The 11479-nt window shown below is 45.9% G+C and overlaps 1 protein-coding gene across 6 annotated transcripts in view; it reads right to left on the reverse strand.

The window, feature by feature from the left end:
* Positions 1-850: 850 nt before the first annotated feature.
* Positions 851-11479, reverse strand: part of COBL (cordon-bleu WH2 repeat protein) — a 261173-nt gene continuing 250544 nt past the window's right edge. For all 6 annotated transcript variants that reach the window (XM_082692846.1, XM_082692844.1, XM_082692845.1 and 3 more), the window contains one exon: positions 851-1496. In XM_082692846.1, coding sequence (XP_082548972.1) covers positions 1479-1496 — 18 coding nt within the window. In that variant the 3' untranslated portion in view covers positions 851-1478. The remainder of the gene's footprint in view (positions 1497-11479) is intronic.

Genomic DNA, 11479 nt, shown 5'->3' on the forward strand with positions numbered 1-11479 from the left:
TAAACTAAACTCCATGAGGACAGGGAATCTTGTTTGTTTTCCTTTCTGTTGCCTAGAGGAGTGTAGCAGGCAGTCAAGAATATTTATTCATTGAATTACTAAATCTCTCCTTTCTACTCTGGGATAAGGGCATAAAGTCATGAAATTCACACAATGGCTACAATTTCATTTTTTTTTTTTTTATTTGTGGCACTAAAAGACACAGAGAGACAGTGTGGCCCAAGAGACACAGGCTGATGCTCTTGCCACACCGGGAAGGTGAGCAATTGTCTCCAGACAATGTGGAGCAAAGTTTCCATTCTATGGGACACCTTGATCTGAAACAGTTGTGAAATATTAAAATGATCTCACTATATTTGTTGTTCCATTAAGATAGGGATTTTATTTCATGAACTCCTCTTGATTTCTATTCATCTCTTAGAGAGCTCTTTTCAACGTAACAAAAGGCTTTAGAGAGAGATGTGAAAAACTAGCGCTGTGTCTAAACATTATAAATACCGAGGGCAGATTTCTGGGTGATAAGAAAAGCCTTCTGCTTGAAACATGGGTACTGTTGACCCACTGGGCAAAGGTGCCCAGACTGAACCCAAACCGTGAAAGACCAGCACAGTTTTGATCCAATCGTGGTGACATGCAAGACACCCAGTGTCCCTGCTCTTGATCCCATGGAGGATTTCAGAAGGTTCTCAGGGCAGTCGCCAGGCTCCATATATAGCCCGCCCAGGGTTGTGGGGGGACTCATTCTACTTCCCAGCCTGCTGGGGATGCCTGCAAAGTGGGGCACGGACTGTCTGCACCAATGCCTTTCTGACCTCTGTCACTGCCACCCTTGGAGAATCAGAAACACCTGTTCAGACATCAAGTGTGATTTTATTCTGGGTGATAACTGCTGATTGTTTAAAAACTTAGTTCGTCGGATGATAGTCTGAGACCCTCTGTGAGGTTTTAACCCCACATTTATGAGATTAAAAATCCAGTGATTTCCTTACTCAACGAAGTCATCTTCTGCTCCTTTCTTGCTACCGAGAACATCACAGAGTGTATTCCATTCAGATTGTTTCAATTGGTTTAAACATATTTTCCAGGAATTCAAAAGATTTCAAACAGCTACGTGGTCTTAACCATCTCTATGTGGTAAAATCTTCAAGTTCCAGAATCAGTCTAAGGTCACCATAATTAAGGGTAGCGCGGGGCTCCAGCATTTATAACCCCATTAACCTGCCAACAAGAATAGTTTATTGGCAACTTGAAATATTCAGAGGCAAACATGTTTCCTTGGCACACATGCCACACAGCTGAGCAGCACCTCGCCCTCCCTTGGAACCATTTTGCAGGACTGAAAATCAATTGTGTGAGTTTGGCCTGTAGACAAGAAAGTTCACCAAAATCCCAATGCTCCCTGCCACGTGGCGTCCTCGAGCAGCGACTATGGATGGCTCACAGGTGGGTTTCTGCCATGATCTGATCTTCTCAATGATTTATACGAGCAAGGGCACCTACGGTGGAAAGAGAGCCACAGTTACTCAGGGGACCTGGAGGAGCCAAAGGGCTTGGCCCAGGGCGTGTGGATCTGGGTGCTAAGGAGCTGAGGGCAAGAACATCCTTGCCAGTACTCTTCCAGCACAAGTTTCTACATCAATACCCATCCTGCTTACAGCTCCAAGGAGAATATTTCTGGAACACAAACATGCTTAATGATTTACAGTGACTTGCTCCAGCCAGTTTTTTTTTTTTTTTTAAGATTTTATTTATTTGACAGAGAGGGGGAGAGAGAAAGAGACAGACAGAGAGAACATGAGATGGGAGAAGGTCAGAGGGAGAAGCAGACTCCCTGCTGAGCAGGCAGCCCAATAAGGGACTCAATCCTGGGACTCCAGGATCACGACCTGAGCAGAAGGCAGACACTTAACCCACTGGGCCACTCAGGCACCCCGATAGCTCTTTTTCGAGGAAGAAAGTATGAACTCGCTGGAGAGCTATAGCACATCCCCAGGTCTCCACCATTCTGCTAGAGCCCTCAGCTGCCCCCAGCTTTCCCAGATTCTGGGATCTGCTGGGGTCTTTTGCTCCTCTGGACAGGCTTTGCCTGTGGGGTTTCTCTGTTGGGGATGCATCTTTCCAGCTGGAAGCTATGAGCCCTTCGAGAATTGGTGTACATACTATCTCTAGGGAGAGGCTCTCCTGACCTAAGCCCTTTTCAGGGCTGATGCAGTCACCCCTCCTTCTGTCAGTGACTCCAGTCTGCTGCCATGTCTCAGACTCCCTGCACCCTCACTGCTGCAGACTGGCTCACTGAGGAGGAACCCTGGGATTCTCACTCCCTCCTCTGGGCACAGACCTTACTGAGTGCTCAGTATTTGTGGCACGAATGAGTGAATGCACAGGCATGACCCCATTCCCCGGATGCATAAGCTCCAACTTTCACTCTTAGCTTCACCCAGAATCCTCCTGTCCAACTGCAGAAAGCCAGATTTGTAGAATTTCAAAGGAGTTATTTCAGTGCCTTTAAAGGCTAAAATTAGGGGCACCCAGGTGGCTCAGTTGGTTAAGCATCTGACGCTTGATTTTGGCTTAGGTTATGATCTTAGGGTTGTGAGATCGAGCCCCACATCAGGTTCTGTGCTCAGCGGGGAGTCTGCTTAAGATTCTCCTTTTCCCCTGCCCCTCCCCCCACTCAAGGGTGTGCTCTCTCAAATAAATAAATCAATCTTAAAAAAAAAAAAAAACCAGAACAAAACAAAACAACAAAGGCTAAGGTTCAACAGTTTCCAGTATGAGGAAATTACAAATAAAACTGCTATATATATTGCATGTGAATACAAGATTATATATTTACGTTTGTTTCATTTCTCTCGGGTAAGCACCTAGGGCAGGATGGCTGGATCACGTGGTAGTTACAGCTGTAACTTGAAGGAAGTGCCGATTACCTTTCAAGTAGGGGTGCCATTTACATTCCCGCTAACAGGTCTTGAGAGTTCCAGTTGCTTTCCATCTCGTCAATATTCTGTACTGTCATTTTCTACTTAAATTGTAGCCATTTTAGTAGGTATGTAGCGGGAAAACCTTGTGGTTTTGACTTGCATTTCAATAATCAAGATGTGGAGCATCTTTTCATATGCTTATTTGCATCTATGTATCTTCTTCAAGTGTTTATTCAAATGTCTTGCCCATTTACTGACTTGCCTGCTTTTTTCTCTATGAATTCTAAATATATATCCTGTATCCAATAAATGTGTTGCCAACATGTAGTCATAGTATGAGGCTTGCATTTTCATTTTCTTAATGGTAAGTTCTTTTGAAGGGCAGAGAACTTTACTTTTGAGGGAATCCAATTTGTCAATTTGCCCTTTGATGGACTGCGCTTTTGGTTTCAAATTCAAGACATTTTTGCCTAAGCCAAGGTCACAAAGATTTTCTCATACATTTTCACTAGAAATTTTAGTTCTCGGTTTCAGATTTAAATATATAATTAATCCTGAGTTACATGGTGTGAGGTATGGATCAAAGTTAATTATCATGCGTAAGAATGACAGCTATGGTTGCTATGACAGTTTTGGGAAAAAAAAAACCAAAACAAAACTGTACTTTCTCCACTGAATTCTCTCTATATACCTTTGTCAAAAATCAGTGGGTCTATTTGTGGGCTCTCTATTATTTTCCACTGGCCTTTCTGGTATCATTACCAGATAGTGTTAATTACTTTGGCATTGTTGTAAGTATTGAAATAAAGAAGTGATAGTCCCCCGACTTGAATTTTTTCAAAGTAGTTTTGACTATTCTAGGTTTTTGCATTTCTATCTCAATTTTAGACACAGCCTGTCAATTTCTAAAAAGGGCCTACTGGGAAGCTGACTGGGGCTACACTGAATTTACAATTCAATTTGGGGAGCATAGCCACACTGAGTTTTCAAATAGGAGTTATCTGTCCATCCATTTAGGTCTTCCTGAAATTCTCTCAGCAATGCTTTGTGGTTGTGTTCATCTTTAGTCGAATTCATCCCTAAGTATTAATATTTTTTATGTTCTCAAAAATTATTATTTTAAAAAATCTAGTTAATGATTGTTCACTGCTAATACTTAGAAATACAGCTGTATTTGTAATGCTGCTATATCCTATAATATTGCCAGACGTACTTAATAAACTTAAAATCTGTCCATAGATCCCACTGGGTTTTCTAACATTGACCATCGCATGGTCTATGCAATAGGGATGCATTCCTTCCTTTCTTCCCTCCTTCCCTTGCCTGCTTACAATGTTAGCTCCAGCATCACCTAACACTGAACAGAATGCAGATATTCTTGCTTTGTTTCTGATTCCAGGGAGATGTATTCTCTCTTCCATCATCATCTATGATGTGGACTGTGGGTTTTCCATCAATGCCTTTCATCAGTTATTTGTTTTCCTACTTTATAGACTTTTTTTTTTTTATCAGAAATGGATGTTGAATTACCAAATTCTTTTAATGTGTCCATTGAGATTATCAGGGTTTTCCTCTTTTTTTTTGTTGTTTATATCAACCCAACCTTGCATTCCCAGTTGAACATGATGTTACTCTTGTTACATGTAGTTGGATTTGATTTGCTAAATTTTTTTTTAAAGATTTTATTTATTTGACAGAGATCACAAGTAGGCAGAGAAGCAGGCAGAGAGAGAGGAAGGGAAGCAGGCCCCCTGCTGAGCAGAGAGCCCAATGTGGGACTCAATCCCAGGACCCTGAGATCATGACCTGAGCCAAAGGCAGCAGCTTAACCCACTGAGCCACCCAGGCGCCCCTGATTTGCTAAATTTCAATTTGGGCTCTTTTGCATCTATGTTCATGAGGACTACTGCTCTATAGTTTTCTTTCCTTGTGATATCTTTGTCTGGTTTTGGTATCAGGGTAACATTGTTTTTTGTAGAATGAGGTGTGGAGTCATCTCTCCTCTTCAGGAAATTCTGAACAAAATTTCTAGAAGTTCAGACGTGCTGCTCGGTGAATGTTACATGTTTGGTAGAACTCACCAGTGAAGTCTCCTGGGCTTGGTGGCAGTGTTTTGTTTGTGTCTGTGTGGGTGGAGGAAGGTTTCTGACTTGTAATTAAATTTCTTTAATATTAGGGGGCTACTTGGATTATCTATTTCCTTTTGAGTGAGTTTTGATAGCTTGTATCTTTCAAAGAATTCGTCTATTGCATAAAGCTGTTCATAATTTTGCCTTATTATCCTTTTTACTATCTGTAGGATCTGTAGTGATATTATATCCCTCCTTCCTGATCTTGGCAGATTGTCTTTTTTCTTCTTCCCAATAAGCCTGGCTAGAGGTTTGATCACCTATACTAGTCTTGCGAAAGAGTAAGTTGTTGGTTTAATCGATTTTGCTTTATTTTTTCTTCTTTATTTCATTGCTTTCTGCTCTGACCTTTGTGATTTATTTTCTTCTGCTCACTCTACGTTCAATTTTTACTCTTCTTTTTCTAGTTTCTTAAGGTGGAAGTGAGGTCATTCAACTGTGGTCTTTCTTCTTTTCTAATACAGCAATGTGCTGCTATAGGTTCTCCTCCAAGGACTGATTTTATAGCAGCCAACACTTTATGTTGTGTTTTAATTTACATTTTGTTCAATTTTTGAGTTTTTAATTTACATTTTGTCCCTTTTTGAGTTTTTTCTTTGACCCATGAGTGATTAAGAGTCATGTTAATTAGTTTTCAAATATTTGGGATTTTTCAGAGATCATTTGTCATTGATTTCTAATTTAATCCTGTTGTGGTCACAGAACATACATGGTAGTATTTAGATTCTTTAAATATAATTATATTAACTATTTCCATATCACCTGCCAATTTTAACATCTGGGTCTGCTTTAGAAAGGTTTTCCTCGATTCATTTTCAGCATACAGTGTTTCATATCCTCCTGCCTCTTTGTAGCAATGGTAATCGTTGACTGGATGCTCGACACTATCAATTTACCTCACTGGGTGACAGATATTTTTGTCTTCCGACAAATGTTCTTCTGCTTTATTCTGGGGTGCAGTTATGCAGAAACAGTCTGATGGTTTTGCGTGTTGCTGTGAAGAGGTGCTGTGCAGCGTGAGAGCCACACAGAGTCCTCTAGACTAACTGTGTGAGCTCCAGGTGCTGCTCCTCCTTATGCTACCACGTGATTCTGTCCTGGCCTCACAAGTATGTGCCCATCCCCACTGCACTGACTATTCCAACAGGCCCTCTGCAGTCTCTGGAATTCTCTCTCCATGCTGCAATTTGATGTTCGGTGCTCTGTGCTGTGCACCTTAGCTGCCTTGGTGACCCCAGACTCCCAGCTCTGCTCCCCAGCTCAGGAAGTCTGCTGGCCACTGCTGATTTCTTCTTCTTGTACAGAGACTGGGAATTTTTGGTTATCTCAGATGGGATGGTAATTTCAGTCCCTGAAACTTCGTCTTGACAATAAGTGGACATTCCCAAGGATTCAAAGACGTGAGAGTTGAAGATATTTGGAAAGCTCTGTTTTTTACTCCTTTTCCTATTGCTCTGCTGGAAGTGTGGACTGACCCATGTTCCCTGCTCTGGGCTAGCTCCATGTCTTCTATCTTGTCTTCTCTCCAGGCTTGTTCCAGGCTCTCCCTTCTCCAACCAGCCCACGTGCAGCCATGGCAGTGATACTCCTCTTCTGAGCCAGATAACAAAAGCAGCCCTCAGTCACTCCAAAATACGTGCATATATATGTGTATGCATGTGTATGGAAACACACATATCCTGAGAACCGGGAATTTAAAGCCACTACTTCAGTTTTGTTCTCCCCCAATACTTGTCCAAAACCAAATCCAAACTCAGTGGAGGTGAGGACTGCAAAAATGGGTTTTAGACTCATCAGTGCCCTTAAGGTATGTGGATTTCACCGTCCAAACATTTTATCTCAAAAACGATCATAACAAGTATGAGCCTCTCATAATACGCACGTTAAATGATTTTGGAGCGAGGTGTACTGGTGTTTATAATTTACTTTAAAATCCAGAAAAAATAAACCTTTGTGTGGGTGGGTAGGGGGAAGATGGGTGGATAGATATGCTAAGTGAAGTCAGCCAGACGGAGGAAGACAAATATTGTATGATCTCAGTTCTGTGTGTCATCTTAAAATCAGAGGCACAGAAGAAGAGATCGGAGTTGAGGTTACAAGAAGCAGGGGGTGGATGAAGGAAACTGGATGAAGGCAGTCAAATGGTGCAAACACAGAAATACCAGGGATATAATACACAGTATGATGTCTGCAGCTCACACGACTGTAAGTCATGGAGGGAAGTGGTTTAGAGAGTATATCCTAAGAGTTCTCATTACAAGGGAAAAACACCCCCCCCCGCCCCGGTATCTCCATGAGATAATGAACGTTAACTTACTCTCGTGGTTATTTCATAATATATGTAAGTCAAGTCATTCTGCTCTATGTCCCAAACTTATATAGCGCTCTGTATCAATTATATTTCATAACAGTAGAAAAAATAGAGGTGCCTGGGTGGCTCAGTAGACTACGCATCCGACTCTTGGTTTTGGCTCAGGTTGTGATCTCAGGGTTGTGACCTCAAGCCCTGTTTTGGGCTCTGTGCGCAGCGGGGTGTCTGCTTGAGATTCTCTCTCCCTCTGCCCCTCCCCCTGTTCGCACACATTCTCCCTCTCATTAAAAAAAAAAATAAAAAATGGAAAAAAATAATGACGCTTCATAAAGATATCATTTATAAACACTTAAAAAACAGATGCGAAGACTGTGTGCAGAGTTCAGAGCGCACGCTCTGGAGTCGACTCTGCGTGCAGGCTGGCCGGGTCTTGGGGGTTGCCCGGCTGCCAGCCCCTCCCCATATGGAGGCTGGTGGTGTTGGAGCATTTCTGCAGCACAGCAAGCAGCGGGCAGGTCTGCCACATGCCTCACTCACCACCCACCCCTGTCATCGTTCCTTCCGCTGAGCTTTCCAGTAGACGAGTTGGGGTGACAACTGAATGAGGGTTTGGGGTGGGGTCAGAGATGGCTCCGCGTGCCTCTGTCACCTAAAGTCAGGCATCCTGGGAGAAAGCGCTTTTGGAGAGCAGTTCTGTGCTGCTAAGGCCAGTTTCTCAGGGTGCAAAGTGTGCAAGGTGGAGGGGGGGTTTGGGCTGGTGGGGCAGCTGGAGAGCAGGGCTGTGAAGCTGGGAGGGGCTGGCCCTCACCTGCTCTCCTGGAGGCAAGCCCCCTTCTGGCGGGCCAGAAACCTGAGAGCCAGAGCCCTGGGCTGGTGAGTGAGTGAATCGATGGCTGGCTTGGAGACCTGGGTGGAGGCTGTGCTTGCCACCGCCAATATCAATATGATGGCGGAATCCGGATCTGGAAAGTCCTCAGCAAATTAAGGCCATATTTAGAAGAGAAAAGGAAAACTCCTCAGTGTTGTATAAAAATGGGAATTACACGAGGGCAGCACTAACATGCTCTGGCTCAGATAACAATTCACAACAGGGAGCTTGCTGGTTCAGTTAAGCACACGTATAGCATGAACCATACTGATGGCCACTGGTGTTGACCCAAATTTAAGCCACGTCAGTAAGTGACCACTCTCTGGGCTGAGGCAAGGGATAGCTTTGCTTCCTGAAAGATCCTCTTTTGTTTTGGTTGGGCAAGAAGAAAATCAATGAAGGAACACGGCTTAGACTTTGAGGCCAATCCAGAAAGCTGTAAAAATATCCGTTTTATGTTGTTTCCTCGCCTGCCGAGGAGAATGATGTTTCTATGGAAAGAGGTAAAAGGGACAGTGGGAAGAGGGAAATGGCATCCAGGGGGAGGAAAGGAATCATCAGAGCCATAGAACTCGCTCATAAGCTCCCGTCTCCCAGAGGAGACAGATGAGCTCTGGGGCGCTGATGAGCTGTTGGGCAACTTTGCAGACTGGGAATGGGACCAGTGAGGGAAGACACGAGATAAAAAGAACTCCTCTAAGTTTCCAAAGGAAAAGATGGTGGTTTTTTCCAGCTTGAGGTGGATTCTTGGCGAGATGTTCTAGCGATGATGGAGCAGATGAGTGATGGGCGTGTGGATGTGGGACGTGCTGGGTTCCTAGGTGGGAGCCGGCAAACATGGCAGGCAAAGGCTGAGTTTGTTCTCTCTGTCCCTCTCTGAGTACTGGTACCGAGTGCCCACTGTGTGCCAGGGCGGAGGTCCAGTCTGATAGGAGGGGCAAGCACCAAGCATGTGGCATTGGTTATTCTAGAAGCTAGAGCTGTGCTTTGATCCTAAGGGACCTCGTGGGATGCTGTGAAGGAGGGAGCCAGTCCAGCCTGGGAACTGAGGGCTTCTCCTTCAAGCATGCATGTGGGATGAGTGCGGGGTGGCTGGTAAAACATGGGGGACAGTGAGCCAGGAGCAGGGGGTAGAGTTTGTGAGGGCGGGGAGGCCACTGAATTGCTGGCTTCTCAGGACAGGTTCCACATGTCCCCCTGCATGGAAGAACAGGTCACCTCTTAGATCTGGACGTGGCAGAAGGATCACACGGCACGAGGCAACACAGCTGGAATGGACCCGTCTGTATCTCTGAACTAGTCCACTCTAACCCAAACCTACTCCAGGTTCACAGAACAAGCTGCCCAAAGCTGGCATTGAAGGGAATTCTGGCTCATGTTGGGTTTCCTGTTCGGACACAAGTCACTGTTTCCGGCCACAGGAACGTGGCTTCTCTGACCCTCCAGGGAAGACACCTTCTGGCTTGGAGGAAAGAGGTGTGCTGCTGCTCTTGGTTTCTGTCCTGGCGTGGGGGTCTCCCAGGCCTTTATGGTGACGGCATCACCTGTCTGATCATGTCTCTTGGGGGTCTACGGTTGAGGCCAAGCATCGACAGGTGTGTGGTCGGCATCAGTCCTTTCCCGCACTGGGAGAGTGTGCCCACGTGGAGTTGGGTTAGCATCTGTGCCCACCTAGTTAAGGCCCGGGGTGAGTCACGGCATCTGTGCCCCGCTTGCCTGTCTGAGGGATGGAAGCCACAGCCTTCACTCCCAGGAAGGTGACAGAGCACGGGCCTGGAGGAGAGCCAGGACATACCGGGCAGTGGCTCCGGGGTGTTCATCCTGTCCCTGGCTTGGCCAGAAGGTCCCATGGTCAACAACCAACTTCACACCCTCTCCTTCCAGCCGAGAGCCCATGAAGGCACAGACACGGCCTTGTTCACCTTTCTGTCGTGAGCAGGACCACAGGCCTTGGACCCTGGGGGTTTCTTAGGAAATGCTTGCAGAGTGTGAATGTTTAAAATCTAAACACAGATGCAGAGGGGGCTTGGAGTCCGTTCCAGGCTCCCGAAAGAACGCATTGAGAACAGACCACTGAGGGCTGTCCGATGTCCCCCGTTCCTATGAGTGTGGGATGGAGTCTGGGAAGGAAGTGGGTGCTGGGCTGCCCAGCTGGTACAGCAGGTGTGCCCCTGGAGAAGATCCCACAGACGGAGTGGGACTGCAAACGCTATGACCCGGAGGTGGAAATTTCTCTAATGCCACAAATACATAGGTGGAAAAATTATTTCATTCACACCGGGAAGGCAAATGTACTTTTAATTGCCTTGAAAAATGACAGTAATTTTTTTTTTTTTTTAAAGTAGGCTCCAAGCCTGGCGTGGAGACCAACAAGGGGCTTGAACTCAGGACCCTGTGATCAAGACCCAAGCAGAGATCAAGAGTCAGATGCTTAACAGACTGAGCTAGGTATATGCACTGATGCCAGTCATTTTTCAGGCGATTATTCCGTATGTGTCCAACTGACCCTTCTGTCTTTTACTGTAAGCATCTCCTGCCACTGCAAACCTTGTCTTACAGGTGCGGGCACTGATCATCCGAGTTTTAGCTCCGGCCATCCTGCCTCTTTGAGAGTCCTCCCAGAATGCCTGGGCACCCCAGTTAGGAGGAGGGGGAGGTTAGATAGACATCTGGAGGAGGGCAGCCAGTAAACTCATGCCTGGAGCCCACGCACCAGCCCTGGGAAGGCCGGTAACATCCCTCAGGTCCACGAAGTCCTCCCGGCCACACCTGACCCGGAGCCCTCACCCAACACCCAGGGGCTGGTGAAGGAGGATCTACACACACTGAGTGCCCACAGAGAGCCTGGCCCTCCCTGTGTGCACCCCGGAGAGCCCTGCATTTATCACCTTTTCTTTAAGGTTCTACGACTCTAACAGCCCAAAAGGGAAAGGGAAGAAGAACAACTAGTAAGCAAAGTATCAATGTTTTGAGATTCACCTGCTGTATCACACACCCCAGAGAGCATGTGTGGCAAAGCCAGCGGAGATCTGTAAGGTCCACGGCCAGCAGAGAAGTGCCATTTAACCAGGCTTTCAAGAAGAATACATAGACAGGCATGCGGACCACCCAGGGCCTGCCCTCCAGGGTCCCATGTCCATCAGCGGGTCTTACATGAGTGATTCTGAGATGCAGAGTGCAAGGGCGTGGAGGGGTCCCAGGGTCACCAGATAGAGCAGTGACCCAGTCCTGTACGTTCAGCTCTGAAGTC

This window comes from Mustela nivalis (assembly GCF_964662115.1).
Source record: "Mustela nivalis genome assembly, chromosome: 12".
NCBI lineage: Eukaryota > Metazoa > Chordata > Mammalia > Carnivora > Mustelidae > Mustela > Mustela nivalis.